General features: G+C 46.7%; 1 protein-coding gene across 6 annotated transcripts in view; it reads right to left on the bottom strand.

Moving 5' to 3' along the window:
• Positions 1 to 16,719, bottom strand: part of PTPN3 (protein tyrosine phosphatase non-receptor type 3) — a 103,741-nt gene that overhangs the window by 34,829 nt on the left and 52,193 nt on the right. For 5 of the 6 annotated variants that reach the window (XM_054584547.1, XM_054584546.1, XM_054584549.1 and 2 more), the window contains 5 exons: positions 14,455 to 14,543; positions 13,270 to 13,333; positions 11,804 to 11,976; positions 8,630 to 8,764; positions 6,329 to 6,505 (listed from right to left, as the gene is read on the bottom strand). In XM_054584547.1, the coding sequence (XP_054440522.1) occupies positions 6,329 to 6,505; positions 8,630 to 8,764; positions 11,804 to 11,976; positions 13,270 to 13,333; positions 14,455 to 14,543 (638 nt within the window). The remainder of the gene's footprint in view (positions 1 to 6,328; positions 6,506 to 8,629; positions 8,765 to 11,803; positions 11,977 to 13,269; positions 13,334 to 14,454; positions 14,544 to 16,719) is intronic. The other variant, XM_054584548.1, reaches the window with a different exon arrangement.

Raw genomic sequence — 16,719 nt, 5'->3', positions numbered from 1 at the left:
CTAAAAGAGCATGGCATTCACTGGGTTACCTGGACGCACAGGTGAGAAGAGAAGGTGCTTCAACTGTTCTCAGCAGATGCTGAGACCAGATGTTAGGACCAGAGCGCCTGAGAATAGGACGAGGACCTCGCTGGAACGCAGGCTCTGACTCGCCGGCCAGCAGAGGGCCCGGGAGTCTGCATTCCCGACCAGCTCTCAGGGGAGACTGGCATCCCTGGGCCGCTGCCGCAACTGCGGCGGTCAGGGGCCGGAAGGCGGGGTGCCGGCTCCCTCAGAATGCTACATTTCTTCGGAATAAACTTCCTGGAGAAACGTTTCACACGGATCCTCACATAAGGCTCACTGAGTAACAGAAAGAAGTGTCTTAAGTATGGGTTCTTAGGATACGGAGACATTCTTCACATGATGCTCTTATCTTTGCAGTAAATGCCAAGGGCCAAGACCAAAACTTAACTCAAGCAGTTGCTGAAGTGGCTGCAGGAATATGTGGTTCGGGTATGTTGCTTTCTGAGCTCTGTATTTCTTCACTAATGGAATCATGGCTTACGCATTTATCCTCTCGTTACCCCTCTCTGACCCCTCAGATATTAAGACACCTCAATGGCAAGAAAGCACTGGTTAAATTGCAGTCTCTTCTTGCTTCAGTTCTGTGGTGAGAATTTCTCAGCAACATACGACCTGCAGCAGCACCTACCCACATGGCCGTGCTCACAGATGACAGGCAACCAAAACTCAGCAAAGTAATCTGTTTGATTCCTTGGGGTACGCACAGATACCATGTGATGCTGCTCATGTGATATGGGTACCTGACGTGGAAGAGGCAGGGGGCATCCCACTGTGAAACCCTGGGAGCTTATTTGTACTTTATCCGAGGGCCCCATCTGTCTTCACGTAACTGTCTGTCTGTCCCTCCAACCAATGAGTCACTGAATATCTGTTATGTGCTGGAAGGAGAGGTGAATAGGACACTGGCCCTCCAACAGCTCACTGTCTAGTTTAAGAGAAGATACACAAACAATAACGATGCCTTGCTCTAACGGAGATGCTCAGATGCCAGGGGTTCCGTGGGGGGCAAGGAGGGGCTTCACAGAGGAGGTGGAAAGATGACTTGGTAGGGAGTTTGAACAGGTAGTAAAGAGGGAAGAAGGTATTTTAGGCAAAATACAAATATAAAAATAACAAAAAAAATTTAAAAAGCCAAAGCAGCAATATATGCAGAGGCAGGAAACTTTGAAAAAGCACAGAAAAAGTATTTGAGCAGGGAAGTGACACACTTGGGTGTGGATTTCAGAAAGAGAAGCCTGTTAGCCTTGATGAGGATGGTTTGGAAGGAGGAGAGTCTACGAACGGGAGGACAGGGAGACACTATCGCAACAGTCCCGGCCGAGAGGATGGTGGATAAACAGCGCTGTGCAGCGGGGATGTGGGAGGGTCTAATTCAAGAGGTGTCAGGGAGTAAGAATCAACAAGGTGAGGAAGGGAAGAAAAGGAGTCAAGGGTGACGGAAGGTTCCAGTAGGTGCAGCTGGGGAGACCTGCAATGCAGCCCCACGCACCAAGATGTAGCAGGAGCTGCGGTGGGACGTGACGAGGGGGCGTGGAGCCGGGGCCTGCTGGGTGCAAGCTATCCGTCGCACATCTCCACCCAAGCGGCCCAAACCAAGTGAAAGGCAGGCAGGGTGCAGGGGAAAGGAGCGCAGAACACTTAATGAAACGCTGTTGCTGGCTGGTCTCTGCGGGAGACACGTAGACGGCATACAGACCCTGCCACCGCGTTGAAATCCGGGTGCCACCCTCTAGTAAAACCAATATGCACGTGGAGAATGGTGACTAGGAGGGGGAAGAGTGGCCGTAGAGAGCGGCCGGTTGTTTAATTTAAAGGACAGCGGGTGGGCTGTCAGGCAGAACTGGGAACAGACCCCCTCTGTGGTGTCCTAGGAGCTCGAGACAAGGACCCGGGGACGGCAGGGCTCATGCCCAGTCACGGCCAAGGAGGAGGCTTCCCACACAGTTTGGACAACTAAGCTGCGCGACCGCGGAACAGGCCGCCACACTGAAGCAGAGCTCCCGCCACCTGGGGGCGGGGTGACCAGGTGACGGGGCCTAAAAATTCCTGCATGGCCGAGGGGCGGAAGAGGGTATTCCCAAAGTCCCTTCCAATGCACAGAAACTGTTTAAATTTTTTTTTTCTGCCTGCCATTATAAAAGCAAATTAAAAAAAAATTTTAACAGTGGTAAAATTCACACATAAAATCTATCATTGTAACCATTTCTAAGGGTAGTAGCATGAAGGGCATTCTCATTGTGTGCAGAGAAGTTCTGGAATAAAAAGTGCCAGTTGCCCCATGTCCAATGGAACAGGGCAGCTCTAAAGGAACTGACAGGCAAAGGGCACAGGCATGATGACAACACGAAGCCCGCCTCCCTCTGAGTGAGCGGTGTCTCCTCTGGTGACCCGTCAAAACAACTGTGACAAAACAACAACAAAGTTCTTCACATACAACCCTAATCTGCCTGTCCGTTCTGCCAAGTCATTTTTCCTTTAGGCTACTTCCCCTCCCATTTTTCTGGGGTGTGCTGGTTGGTTTAGGTTTTTCTGTCATGAAGGAATCTTCCTTTTCTGCAGATTTTGGCCTGCGCTCTGAAACGAGGAAAGGGAGACGGAAAGGGAACCTTCTGAGTAGCGAGTAGAGCCCACCTGGGCAAAGCAAACTGTCAAGGATTCAGAGCTACAGGGTCCGGCACAAATAACGCCCCCTTTTATTACACAATCATAAGCATGTAATTCTGTAACATAACAATATTACACTCAAGCACACCATATGACACTTTTAGGTGAAACGTTCTAATTGCTGTCCATCTTGTGCAAGACATTCATGCATCCTACCAACAACACTCAAGCAGGCCTTACCTCTGCCAGACCCTGCATAATCCCAAACTTTGCTGTGCCGCTATGAACATGGGACAAACCGGTGGGTGACTCATGACTCGTCCACCCAGATATGGTTCACAGACCCTGAGCTGAGCCGCTTTGGGGTAAGAGCTAGTGTCTAACTGCTCTTTTTTCCCTTTTTCCTCTTCTGGCTGAAATGGGTACAGAACATTATATTTGATTCTTCCTTCTAAAAGGAACCCCCGTTGCTGTCTGTGATATAATTCATCAGATTTCACTGACAGAATCCGCTTTCCTCTTACTGCAAATCTGCTGTATAAAACATGTCAAACATTTCTTAAACATTTTGCAAATACTCACTGAAGTAACCACACAGTTTTTTTTCACCAAGTACAGATCAGCCTTTCCTTCTTGCCTCGGGCAATGGAGAGCTCCCATCCCCGATTCTCAGGGAGGCCAGCTGCCTCTGATGACCCAGAAGAGGGTGGCTTTGCGTCAGCAAGAAGGGATCCCCTATCTGAGGTGGAGGCACTGCAGTTTTTCAAAGGTTCACCCCGCTTGCAAAGCACAGCCACTAACATGACTTGTGAGACATCTATTGTCAGTGCACCTGGCAAGGCCCTGACAAGGAAGGCTCTCTTTGAGTCACCATTTTGTGCTACTTTTAACATTGAGCTGTAAAATAAAAAGTGCCCCAGGGTGACACATCTTACAAGATCTCATGGAGGAGTTTCAGAAAGAACTGAAGCGCCACGCATAGGGGTGAGCAGGGCCAGGAATGCATGATATCCAACAGAGCATGAGGAAGCAAGTTTGAACCTTAATTTGAATGAACTTCAGTTCAAACCGCCCTATGTGGCTAGTGGTTCCTCCTGAGCAGCTGACGGTCTAGACGCTCTCCACCCCGTGGTGTGATGGCAGACCACAGCAGGAAAATCTGATGTAGGGCATGGAACTGGGCTCCTCAGAACTTCCAGACAATGGCCCACACTCTCCTCTTTTACCAAAGTGCCTAGTGCAACATGGAGGTTGATCACGTGCCATCTGCCTAGCTGGCCCAGAGCCCCTGAAGCAAAGACTTGTCTAACTCCTCTCGACGTTCCTTCACTGAGCTGCAAAGGCTGCACAGAGTCTGCTGCAGGACTTAAGACATCCGCTCGGCACTGCACAGAATCCCGCTCTCCTCCACCTGACCCCGATGGGCGCTGTCAACAGCACCTTCTGTGATGAAGGAAATATACTGCAGCTCTGCTGTCCAATGTGGTAGCCACTGCCTACACACGCACCCTGAGCACTTGACATGAGGCTTGTGTGACTGAGGAACTGAGTTTAAATTTCATTTCACTATAAATAATTTAAATCTGAACAGCCGCATGCGACTAGTGGCTACTGTACCAGCCAGTGAAGGTTCAGATATTCTCCGGTTCCATGAGGAGCCTGCAAACCACAACAGGAAGGTCTGACATGGGGCTGTGACTGGGCTTCCCAGAGCCCCTGGTCGGTTCCCGAAACCCTCCTCCCCCTTTCAGCAAAGCGACAGAACCCCACTGCGGACTCAAACTGGTTCCAGATACACACGCCTGCCCTCGGCCCTTGTTCCTTCTAGCCTTGCAAAGCCAGGGTCACGCAAAGGCACACACACCCTTCCACTCTGCCTTCATCAGGGCTACAGCTGGAACAAGAGACAGCGATCATTTCAACAAAAGCATCATCCAAGCTCAGGTCACAAGGAAATAAGGACAAGAAGGATTATTTAACTAGACGTGTTAGGAACTCAGATAAGCTGGAAACCTTGTCTGCTGAGAGGCAGCAACCACACATATGTGGGAAACAAGATATGCAATTCACCTGTGAGGCCTAAAGTACAATCAGGTTGCATTTACTGTTGTAAGCCAGTAGCTAGAATGGTAAAAATTTACAGATTAACTCAAGTGCCTCGTTATTAATCCTACACTGTTGGGGGAGGCATTATGTTTATATTTTTGGTTTAGTATGGAACTTCACAGAATGGATACCAATGACTATGGCTGACTACAGTTGCTCCTATCTCACTTAAGCTTAAATGTCATTCTATTTACTTATAATCTATTATCTTTTCAACTTCAAAAAATGATTTGATAAGCTTACTCTAAAATGTACAGATATGGTAGAACTGTGAACTCATTAAAATGAAGAAAATTAAGACCCATTAATAAGGTAAGGAACAGTAGGGACTCTATCAGAAATCTGGGCTACGGGAAGTCAATTCAACTGAGTATAACATGTAGCTCTGAGCTCCCTGGTAATCAAGTCAAAAAGGGAACAAGTGTATTAGATACATCTTATTGTATAATAATAGGACTCAAACCAGTATTTTAGGAAAGATCTTTTTTCCTGGCCTTGAGAAGAGTTGGTAAATTTTTAAAAAGACAGTGGGGGCATGAAACAATTTAACACAAACCGTTCTTGACAAAAATCTAACCAAAAAAATCAGAGATGTTGTATGCATGTTTTTTTTAAAATAATTTTTTAAAAGATATATTTATTTTTAGAGAGGGGAAGGCAGGGAGAAAGGGACAGAAACATCAATGTGCGGTTGCCTCTTGTGTGCCCCCTACTGGGCACCTGGCCCACAACCCAGGCATGTGCCCTGACTGGGAATCGAACTGGCAACCCTTTGGTTTGCAGGCCAGCATTCCATCCACTGAGCCACACCAGCCAGGGCTGCATGTTTTTTCTTTATACTAACTACTTACTAAAGACAAAATGAAAACAAAAACCCTGAGGGCATACTGTGGTTCTGAGAAGGCTTTCTGTGGAGAGCTAGAAATAGGCATATTTCTTTTTTTAATATTTACTCATTTAGAGAGAGAGGAAGGGAGGGAGAAAGAAAGGGAAAGAAACATAGATGTGAGAGAGAAACATTGATTGGCTGCCTCCTTCCAGTATGCATTGCGACTGGGGACTTGGCCCGCATCCCAGGTATATGTCCTGACTGGGAATCGAACCAGCAACCTTTTACTTTGTGGAATGATGCCCAACCCACTGAGCCACGGTGGTGAGAGCAGCATATTTTCAGTGATCTGGAACCCAAGAGTGGTAAAACTTTGACAATCCAGAGAAATACTACTGTGGTTGACATTTGTCTATATCTCTGGAATACAGAATGACTTAAACTGGGCTTTGTTCATGGTGAGGAGACTATTCAAGACAGATAACACATACTGGGAAGGCAGGAGGTCTTGGAAGTCAAGCCTTAGACCCCAGGCATCCGTCTTGTCTTCCCGTCGGGGAAGGGAGAGTCTGATCCTGTCCTCAGCCCAGCGGAAGCACCCTAGGGAGCTGGCTGCAGGCTCCAGCCCTCCATCCACTCCTCTTAACCAGTCACCTGGGCCTGAGCAAATGCCTCAACAGCCAGAACAAGCAGGTAAAAAGAGAGAATAACACAATTTCTTACTCTTGGTGTGGGCTTTGGTTCTGAGAAACCTCGGAATCGCTGTCTTTTGGGGAGAGGGAGCCCTTGTAGGTATAAAACACATCCTCGGTTTCGGTAATGTATGTCATTTCGTTGGCGAGGTTGTCCGCGGAAGAGTGCCGTGGCTTTCGGATTTCATGCCGGAGCCGAGGACTTCGCCTGGGTGGGGAAGAGGGGCGAGAAGCGCTGAAAGCAAATTCCACTTAAAATTTTTAATCAAACACCAGTGATCAAACTTTGTGCCCTGACTGGATGCCTGGGCTGATGCTGTTGGAAATTAAGAGCCAGTTAATCCATTACTACCCCAGAATCAACCACAGGCCGCATGGATCCCCGAACTCTCAGCCCAGTGGTGCAGCCCCTAGACAAGCAGGCTCAGCTTTATCCATAGGAGGAGGAGACTGGCCGATGCCATTTGGGAAGGCACTGAATATTGACTTTGGGTGAGTCATTCTCCAAGGAGAAGTCAAGCTCTCAATGCATAAATAACAGGCCCTATCGGGGCCTGATCAGATCATTTTTCTGACTCACTTCAACAGAATAAATAAAGGGTTTTAAAAGTCAAGGTACAGTTTTGGCAAAACTCAAACCTTATTTCAATTACATCCCTTCATGCGAATTTCACTTAATCCAAGAAGAAATGCTTGCTTTGTAAAAAAAAATACATCCCTCATGTGATATTAGACAGACAGAACAGTACCATCCTTTTCCTCCAAGAGCAGCAGTAGCTGTGTGACCTTAGGTAAGTCACATCACCTCTCCGGGCCTTAGCTGTAACTCCCTACCTGCTCCTGAGAAGGAGTCAGGGGAGGCAGTGTTCTCAGGACACCCGGTGCAGCACCTGGGCATTGGCTCTTGCAGTGGGCGATTGCAGGCTGCTGAGCTACGTTCTATTTTCCCTCAGTGTTTCCCCTTTCCCCTTCTTTGTTAGCCATTTCTCCTTAGGACTGTCAGGGCCCCCACTACTTGCAATCCCCTGGGCCTGGATAATCGATATCACTGTGTCCAAAATAGGGAAGAAAGGCTCATAAATCCCCAGGAGAGGACCTATAAATAGCAGTAAGAGCTCCCGGCCAAGGGTGTGGCAACGTCAAACCCCACGGTTCTGGATGCTGTCCTGGGCTCTGGCTGTCCCTGGCATTGCTGCCTAAGAGGCTTTCAGACAAATGAAGCTGCTACTTTACAGCATAAATTTTCCACTTAAGGATGTGGTGCCTATATCTTGGAAACCAAGAAACAAATCTTCTCAGTTGTGATATGATTGCTAACATTAAATACCATCGTCATCCCTGCCCAGAGCATGTGGCCCCTACCCAGTGGAGGGTCCCTACCCAGAGGCCTGTGAGAATTTCCCTTAGCCCTAGCAGATCCCAGCTCGGGAGTTCACAGGTTCACCTGTCCTTCATGAAATGGACAGGGAGCCATACTTGCAGTCCAGCGTGGAGCCGGGGCAACGTTTCCAGATTGGTTTCCCCTTCTGCTGCTGATGCCGGGTTGTTTGGGAGGCATCCGCAAGAATCTCCTGGTGTCTTTGGGGGAACATTATAATAAAATAACAACAATAATAATAATTCTACCTCATCCTATTTTTATAGCTTACAAAGCACTTGTACATGATTTCATTTGTGGTGATTTTTTTTTAGAATTCTTTCGCAGTTGGGGCGACTGAGACCAGAGAGGTAAAGAAACTTGTTAATTAACAGAAAAGCCAAAATCTGAGTTCGGATTTTTCAGCTACAAACCCAGTGCCCTTCCCATTTGCCAAACTGCCACTTCTTTCCTTTCAGCCAAGTCCATCACCTTAAAAGCTGACAGGCTACCCTGCCACAGGCATTTGCTACTTGTTGCTGAGGATCACACATCGTTACATCAGTTACAACATGCACCTTTATCAAGTTTCCACAAAACTTATTCTGTGTGATGTTAATGGGAAACATGAGATTAAATAAAACTAAACATGCTCTTTATTACAGGACTTGTTAGAGCATTAATATGCTCATGCGCACTATCATTGCAAGAGGGGTGTTTCACTAGGCTGCAGTTCTCAAATGTATTTAGACGAAGTAACTTTTTTATGAAAGAACAAACATCCCAGCATTGAACATAAGGGAAAATGCTTGGCTAGACTTGAGCATTGCAGGAAAACAGTTCAAGAGCCAAACCTGCCCATGTAAACTCTGATGGTAGGCCATCTCTATTTTAGGAATTTACTGAGTTTTTTATTTTTGAAAGAGATAAAGAGTTTACTGGGGGGTAATTTAAAAAAAAAAAAGGAGGACATACCAGTTGGGAGTAATAGGAGGGGACCGAGAAGGCAGGCTCTTGGTTTCTAAATGCTCCACGGATATGGATCTCCGCATGGCTGGGTTCCAGACCATCCCTCCAATCACCTTTTTGCAATACTGGTTATTTACAGACCTGAAAAACCAGACGTAGGTTCACCTTCTACACTGCCATTTTTGATAAGAAAGAAATAACAACATAAATGGAATAGTCTACAAACAGTCCCTCCCGGACCTTAAGGACACCAGCAAAAGTTAGGAGGAGAAGAGGTGCATGGGACAAAAGCGATTCTTTTCTGTCCTGGTTTTTCCTGATGTTATTTCTTCTCTTCTGGTGATGATATTTTCTTGTCCTTACTACTGCAAGCAACCAAGTTGCTCCCAGAAGATAACCAGGCCTTACCAGAGGAGAAGGAATTTCAGGGTGACACAGAAAAACAGTTCAAGTAATTTCAAGGAGTTCTCACTCGACTCATGCAGGTGTGAGTACAAACGTGAACCGTCTCTCTAGCTGCTTCTGGTCATCTTATTGGCAGAGGCCCTCTCTGTCCCCTACTGGTGACTCTTTTGAGAGAAGACCTGAGATCATGCTTAGACAGTAGAATTTCAGGTCTTGTTCTTTGGGCCACCCTGAAGGCTACTTTTGAAATTTATTTGTATCAAGAATTTAAATCTTAGCTAACTAGACCCCTCAGAAAATGAATTATTTCAGAGGATGAAGTTTGAAGCCAGTTTAGGGGAAACTTGGTTCTGGGATTTCTAAATTTTTAACGATATTTCAATATCTTATTAAAACATTCCACAGTTGCTGCAGTCTAAAATCAACAACAACAACAAAAAAACAAAAACCAAAAAGATACAAACAATGCAAAATGCCCCCTAGAATATCAATGCACTAATTTACAGTAAGAAATACTGTTGTCGCCCTCAGCAAAATGCTCACAGCAGCACTGCTAGGAGAATCTACATCAGAAACCAAATTACCATTGACTGAGAGCACAGCATCAGGAGGAGGAAAGCAAGCTAGACGATTCAAAGGTTTAATGTAGCCATTCCCTAAAGAATATGTCATAGGTTATTAATAGGTACTCTTTGCCGGGGGGGTGGGGGCAGGGAGGGATTGTTCCATTGTCCCATAAGCTTGGAAAACACAAAGCCAAGTCTTTTACATGGACCCTTTCAGGGTGACCTAACGTGCAAATGTGTTGATGCATCTCTAGGGGCTGACCAAGTCACGGAATCTAAGACTCAGCTTCCTCCTCTGTAAGATGGAGAGAATGAGGACTGAGATTTCCCAGCCCACTGAAGCTGATATTTGTAGTCAAGAATTGCTGACCTTTGCCCCTAAACCACCCCCAACATCCCAGGTGACATCCCCTCCCGTGACAGATGAAAGATGGCTACACGGTCTTTGACTCCTAAACCTGAGCTGGCTTGTGACTTCTGTGACCAAGAATAGCTGTGCCAGTTTCGGGCCTCGCCTTCCAGACAATCTGCCCCCTCTGTCTTAGACTCTGGGAGTCCTGAGCCTCTGTGTGTGAAATGCAACTACCCTGCTGGGGAGTCCACATGAGGATGCCCTGGGAACTCAGAGAGGGGGCGAGGGGCCAGGCGAGTCCAGCCCTCCAATTGTTTCATCAAGGCCCAGGTAGGCGAGGGAAGTCATCTTGGACCCTCAGACCACCAGCTACATGTCTCTGAGAAGCTCCAGGCTACACTACACAGAACAAAGGCCTTCCCAAACTCCTGACCCACAAAACCTTGAGATGTAGTAGAATGGTCATTGCTTTAAGTTACCAAAATAAGGGTAGTTTTTTTATGCACAATGGATAACCAGATCTCCCCGCCCACTCCCCATTCCATGTGGGTTGCATTTTACAGATGAGGAAATTGAAGAAGCAAAGGAAATTGAAAAACTGAAGTGACACTGGCAGGATTTGAACTCAGGGTGCTTGGCACTAGAATTCATGCTTTCCATTGCTCACTATGCCACTTCTCAGCCGGCCTGAAGGATCGGGCCCAGTGGAAGTAAACACTACATTCCAATAAGTTGTGTTTGTGACTTGTCCAGTAATAGAACAATCGGATGTATAAAAATGCTAGACAGTGTTACAGGAGCTAAAACCTTTGAAAATATATTTTGTTCCTGGTTTATGTGAAGTTGAGAGAACATTTAGCACCATAAATACTATCATTAAGAGGGATTTCCTACTTACTGAATCTAGAGATACTTAATGATTATCAACATAACAGTAAAGTCACTGGAATAGTCTGATATAGTCCCACATATCAGATACTGGCTCACACAGGAACATTATTTAGTTAGTAATAGCCACATCAACAATGCAAAAATCACAAACACAATTTTTTCAAACCAAAAATCAATCTAGAAATTATAAGAGTGACTGATAAACAATTTATGCTATATCCTGTACTTAGAAGCCAGTCTTAGTACAAATAAATACACAAAAACATAAACTGCGTACTTAGTTTATTTAGAGAATGAATTTTAATCTATATTAAACAGGTAAAAATTTATAGTATAATTTCTCTTACTGTACTACTTACTAAATACTTTAAATATGCTTGTAGATACTACACATGGGATTGTTCGAAGAATGAAATATAATTAAGTATGTGCCTGGTACAAGGTAAGTACTAAATAATTATCAGTTATAATCAGTACTGTTATGTCATGATTGTTCTATATAACATAAGTTACTTGACTCCCAAAATCTTTAACGCTGCTCCTTCGTTCATTATTACAGAGCCCCTCAGGGAATTAACGACCGTGGGAGAGGCGGTCTCAGTGGCAACAGGCCAGGGAAACCCGTATGCCAGGCACCGCGGTGACCCTGCGTCACGGCCACGGGCTTCCTTGTGACAGGGTGTGAGAACATCTGTAATTCCGGCTGCCTGGGAGCTCAGAGGACAGCAGAGTTGAGAAGGCAGAAACGAACAATGGGAAAATGAGCCGGTATCTGTGTGTGTGTGGAAGAGACACCGCTATCCCCGGGAGTCCTTCCGCCGCGGTCCCAGAGCCAGCAGCAGCTCCGGCTCCAGGGCCTGGGGCCCCGGGCGACGGCGTCTCTCCCCCTGACCGAGGACGTTCACGACCCGGGGCCCCAGGACACATCTACATCTTAGTCTAGTGTGGAGACCGAAGTGTACTCACTTTTTGGGGTTCCTAGAGCCCAGCGTCCAGTACTGAGTCAGAGCATTCTTCTCCTGAGGTAGTAGCTTCTTTGCCTGAAAGAATGTATGGTGCTCGACACAGGATTTCCACAAGTTTTTGCAAGATCGGTAATTTAACATGTTGAAGGCCACAATATGATCCCTGGATTCAGCCTGGGAGGAAAAACAGTAGAGATTTCATCCGCGCAGGTGTAGTAAGTGAGGTCTCAGCATTGTACACCACGTCGGCGGCGGCTGGGGCGGGCGCAACGGACAGCAGAAAACTGGCTCCACGAGGCCTCGGGCCACAGCCCCCGGTTCCAGGAGTGTCCGAGAACTGCTCCGTTAGCTGTCTTATAAGTGGCACAGGTGACCAGAGTCTACTCTTCCTCGGTGTCTGTGGTCCTTCATGAACAACTTCATTTCAAGTGTACTTATATTTCTAGGTTGGATATATTTGGAGCAACCAGATAAGGGTTGTCTGATACATTCCTTTGAAAATTTTGCTCTGGAGAAACCTCTCCCCTGGAGAGATAATCTTTCACCTCTCAGACAACAGGAATTATTATATAACGCTTTGGATTTCTCTCTTTGCTGTCCACAAAGCAGAGCTAAATCTAGCACTCATACAGAAAAATCACTTTAGTTATTTGCTTTGCCTTCAGTCTGCCTGAGTTTCAGATTTCTGTTTTCCTGTTAAATCACCATGCTGTGCAATTCTGGGCCACCTAAAATCTTAGTCTGGGGGAGTCAGGAGACCCAGAATCTAGTCCTAGTTTCCTCTGCGCTTTGGTGTTCTCGTTTCTAACCGTTCACTGTGGTAGGGAGCCATGTTAGGTACATATTATCTTTGAAACTGGGAAATGGACATGGTGACAGGAAGTGAAAAGTGTGCAGCGTAACAAGACAGAGTGCAGCGCTGTGGAAGGAACAGGTGGCCCTGATTTGAATTCCAGCCCCTCCACTTTGTAGCGGCGGAAGCCTCAGCTTCGCCACTGCTACATCGTTCTTCCTTGTGGATAAGCCGACTGAGTCACCTGGAGAGCCGAAGCCTCTTAGGGGACACATGCAATGGCCAGCGTGCATTTGAAACACATCAAGGGAAGGAACTGACTGCTACTCTCCTGTGCCAGGCACTCTGACCAGCACTTCAATTTAATCCTCGCAATTCCCTGAGAGGCGGGCATTCTGCGGTTCTGTAATGGAGGTAACTCGGGCTAGGGCAGGTGAGATGGCCTGCCCAGCTGGTAAGTGGTGGAGCTGGCCTGAATCCATTGTCTGACTCCAAAGCAAGTTATTTCTCCAACCAGACGAACAGAGCGAGTTACACAGAGAACTGCTGGGTCCTCCGGGCTCCGGGTTCCGCCTTCTTTCTGTCATACGCCCTCCCTGTTATGCGCGTGGCAAGCGGCCTCCACCCGCAGAAGGAGCTGATGTGGCTCAAAAGCAAGCATAGACAGAACTCACCTGTTTTTGGCGCTGATGTATAAAGAACTTTTTCCGTTTGAAAGAAATCTTTAGGATGTTCACCCTGCAAAAAGGGGGAAGAATAAAAGCACACAGGAGAGCTCATCAGGGATCGGCTGGGCCGTAGCTGATGCCTCCCGACGAGCATCCTCTAGCCCGCGATGGGGGCAACCGGAGTTTACTTCACTGTGGAAAAGACCGTGGCCCCATTGCCTCGGCCAAACACCAACCAGCTGACTGAAGCCGAGTGTCACATAAGGGCCCCTGGATTATGATGCAGCTTTTAAATAACAAGAACTATGGGCAGAGTGCTCTTTGCTGTCAGCTGCTTTTGTGACACAGCAGCTCTGCCTGAGCTGGTGTGGACCTGGGGAAGACAGGTGAGGGCAGTGTGGAGCAGCAGGAGAAAGAGGACAGACAGAGCAGCCAGGCCCCGACCCACAACCCAGCTGGGCTGCTTAACTGCGTTACTTAGCAGCTGTGTGCCCGGCAGCCTCTCAATTGTTTGCATAGCAGCACAATCACAGCCACCATTAACTGAGCATTTTTTATATATACGGCTCCTACTAAACGTTTTCCAAGCAGTCCTCCAATAAGCCCTGCAACAGTCCTGAAAATTACATTTTATGATGCCCAGTTTTCACACGCGGAAACTGAGGCTCAGAGATGGCACCTAAGAGCTTAACAAGGAATGCTCAAAGCCGGGATCCGAGCCCGTGTCCCTAACTCCTCTACTATGAAGTCGCTGCCTTTCCCAAGCACTTGTCTTGGGAGATTTCAATTCTTGGGTCCCCTGAGTTTTCAGACCAAATCTGAACCCTTGGTAAAAGTTCAATTAATAACTAAGCAACCACACTGAAAATATAGTTCCTGCCCAGAGAAAGTTCTCTGAATTCTGGCCAATGCGCTGCCTAGGATTCCTTAACTCCAAAACCCGCCTAGTGCCATTTTATCCGTATTTCCACGGAGCATCCCAAGCCACAGGCTGCCTGTGGTGGGGAGGGGATGCCGATGGAAACCAAACTAACGTTCCCAGGTTCTGCATCTGGACCCAACCCAGAGGTCAGGGGTGAACACTTGGGAGAACGTCTCTATCCCTACATTTAAAATTAGAGGTGACATTACTTTTGTTCAGCATATTTTTAAAGCATGATGCAGACATAGTTAGAACAAGTTTGTACTTACCAAGGATAGAAACTTGTGCAAATATATTTTCGGTAGACAGCAATGCCCCCGGAAGCAATTCCAATCATTAAATCTAAATTGTGCAGATCCTGTCAAAAGGGAAATCTCAGATTCACAGCATGTCACTGTTTGGCTCGTGTCCTCTGGTAACTCGTGCACCCACGCTTTCATAACCAGCAACATGTAGAAGCTCCAAAGGGAGAATGTTGCGGTAAACAGGCAAAAATCCCATCTCAACAGATACTTAAGATCTAGGTACTTGGCACCAGATTCTTCTAAAGTGAACACGCACTGCCTGACAGTAACACCTGCTCTACCAGTTTCTAAAGTTACCAGGCAAGCCCACTCATTCTGCAGAATCACTGAAACGAAATACGATTTTACATTTTCAACAATTGGTATTAGGTATCACATTAAAATCAGAAAGGCCTTGCACCCTGCACAGCTTTAGAGAAACCTCAGATCCCACCACTGAAAGGGCTTCAGCTATTATCATGAAGTATACATCTGCTAGCTTTAAATCCAGTGAAGATATAAACATTGCTTATAAATCCAATAAAGTCAACATTTACGAAGAACCTATGGGCTAGGCACTGCCGTAGACAACAAAGACACAGAAGGAAGGTGCAGCAACTATAATCTGTTTAAGTCTGTTTGGGAACAAGGTGAGTGTAAGTAAATAAAATTTTTAAGTAAAACAGTTCTTTCCCTTGAGTCATCTACATGCCTATTTACCCAATCAGATACTTGAAATTACAAAGAAAGAGCAGAGTTCGACTCCGTTGGCTGTGTTATTTTGGACTCCTGAGCCTTAATTTTTCCTTTTCTGCAATAAGGATTACTGAACCCCCTTCCAGGGGCTTTTATCAGGCTGAAATCAGAGAATATAAGGAATGTAGGACAGGGCTTGCAACAACTCACTTTTGAAAAACAATGTGAACATGAGGAATTAGAGATACTGGCCAAAGAAAACAGTGCCGATACATTGAAGAATCCAGAGAGTAAACACTATCAGGCCCCCAACTGAAATCACATGCGTAAGCAAAACCAAATTCGCTTGGTGAAAACTAGGGATGCATTTAAACATGACACCTGGGATCAAAATATAGGGAAAAATACTACGCAGATGGGACAAAGTAGCAAATGAAACCAAAACTGAGTGCAGAATAAGGAAACAAATGAATGGCCTGGGTGGGCAGTGATCTGGGTCTCAAGCCTCCTGGTTCTGTGGCCTCTCCACCTGCACTTCCCCTGGCAGCACGGACAGTTACTGACCACTTAATTCCCACGCGCGTCCCCACACCTCGCAGCTCCACTTGTCCAAGGCAGGGCCATAGGACTAGTTCTGGCCAGTGTGCTAAGGTCAGAAGTGATAGTGCATCTTCTCTGAGCCAGATCGTGTAGGAGCTGGTGCACAGCCCTCCAGCCTCCTCTTCCCTTGAGCCAAGCACGAGGCTGTGTGCTAAGATGCTGAAGCCACAAGCCAGGAGCAGCTTAGACTGCTGAGTCACACCTGCAGGAGGGCTGTCCTGGAGAGTCCTCAGCACCCGCTGCAGACTCTGAACTACTGAGAAAGTTTGTGGTATCAAGTCTCTGGAATTTAGGGGGTTTGGGTTGATGCAGCAGAGCCGGGGGTAACCCAACTGCCTCTGATACCTTGGAGGTGTCAGCTAGACAAGTAATCATTTGGCCTCAGGACCCTTGTGGGGCGCTGGGGGCGGGGAGAACATGGATCTAGTCAGGCAGATATAACGCCTACTTCGCCACTGAAGACAGTTCTCCACAGCATTCCATGAGAGGCAAAATATAATTTGCAACTGGGACTTAATGGTCAAGTCCCAAAGGTGATTATTTTGTAAGACCCAGTGTCTTTTTCCTACTTTATTACCTATGTTGTAACCTGCCTGTGACAGTTTTGAGACTGAAGAACGTGTTTCTATGAATTGCAAAAATTTTATATAAATTTTGGTCATTTACTCAACTTCCCTGAGCCTCAGTTTTCTCATCTGCAAAATGAGATAAATAGAATACTAACTTCACAAGGTTATTATAATCTTTAAAGAAGACCTCGCGGTCTCATACGAGAGCACCTGGCACAATGGCCAGTACATACTAGGTGTTCAACCAATATCTGCTTGCTCTTGGACACGGTGTGGGACAAACACAGGCAGAGACAGTAACGGTCAGATCTCAATCAGACAGTGCCGGGGCCATGCACTGAAGCCGCCACCTGGGGGCTGGAAGTCCCTTTGAAAGCCCATGAGT

This window comes from Pteronotus mesoamericanus, unplaced genomic scaffold (genome assembly GCF_021234165.1).
Source record: "Pteronotus mesoamericanus isolate MK-2021 breed Mesoamerican mustached bat unplaced genomic scaffold, CSHL_Meso_final contig_78, whole genome shotgun sequence".
Classification (NCBI taxonomy): domain Eukaryota; kingdom Metazoa; phylum Chordata; class Mammalia; order Chiroptera; family Mormoopidae; genus Pteronotus; species Pteronotus mesoamericanus.
This window is presented reverse-complemented; position numbering and strand designations above follow the sequence as displayed.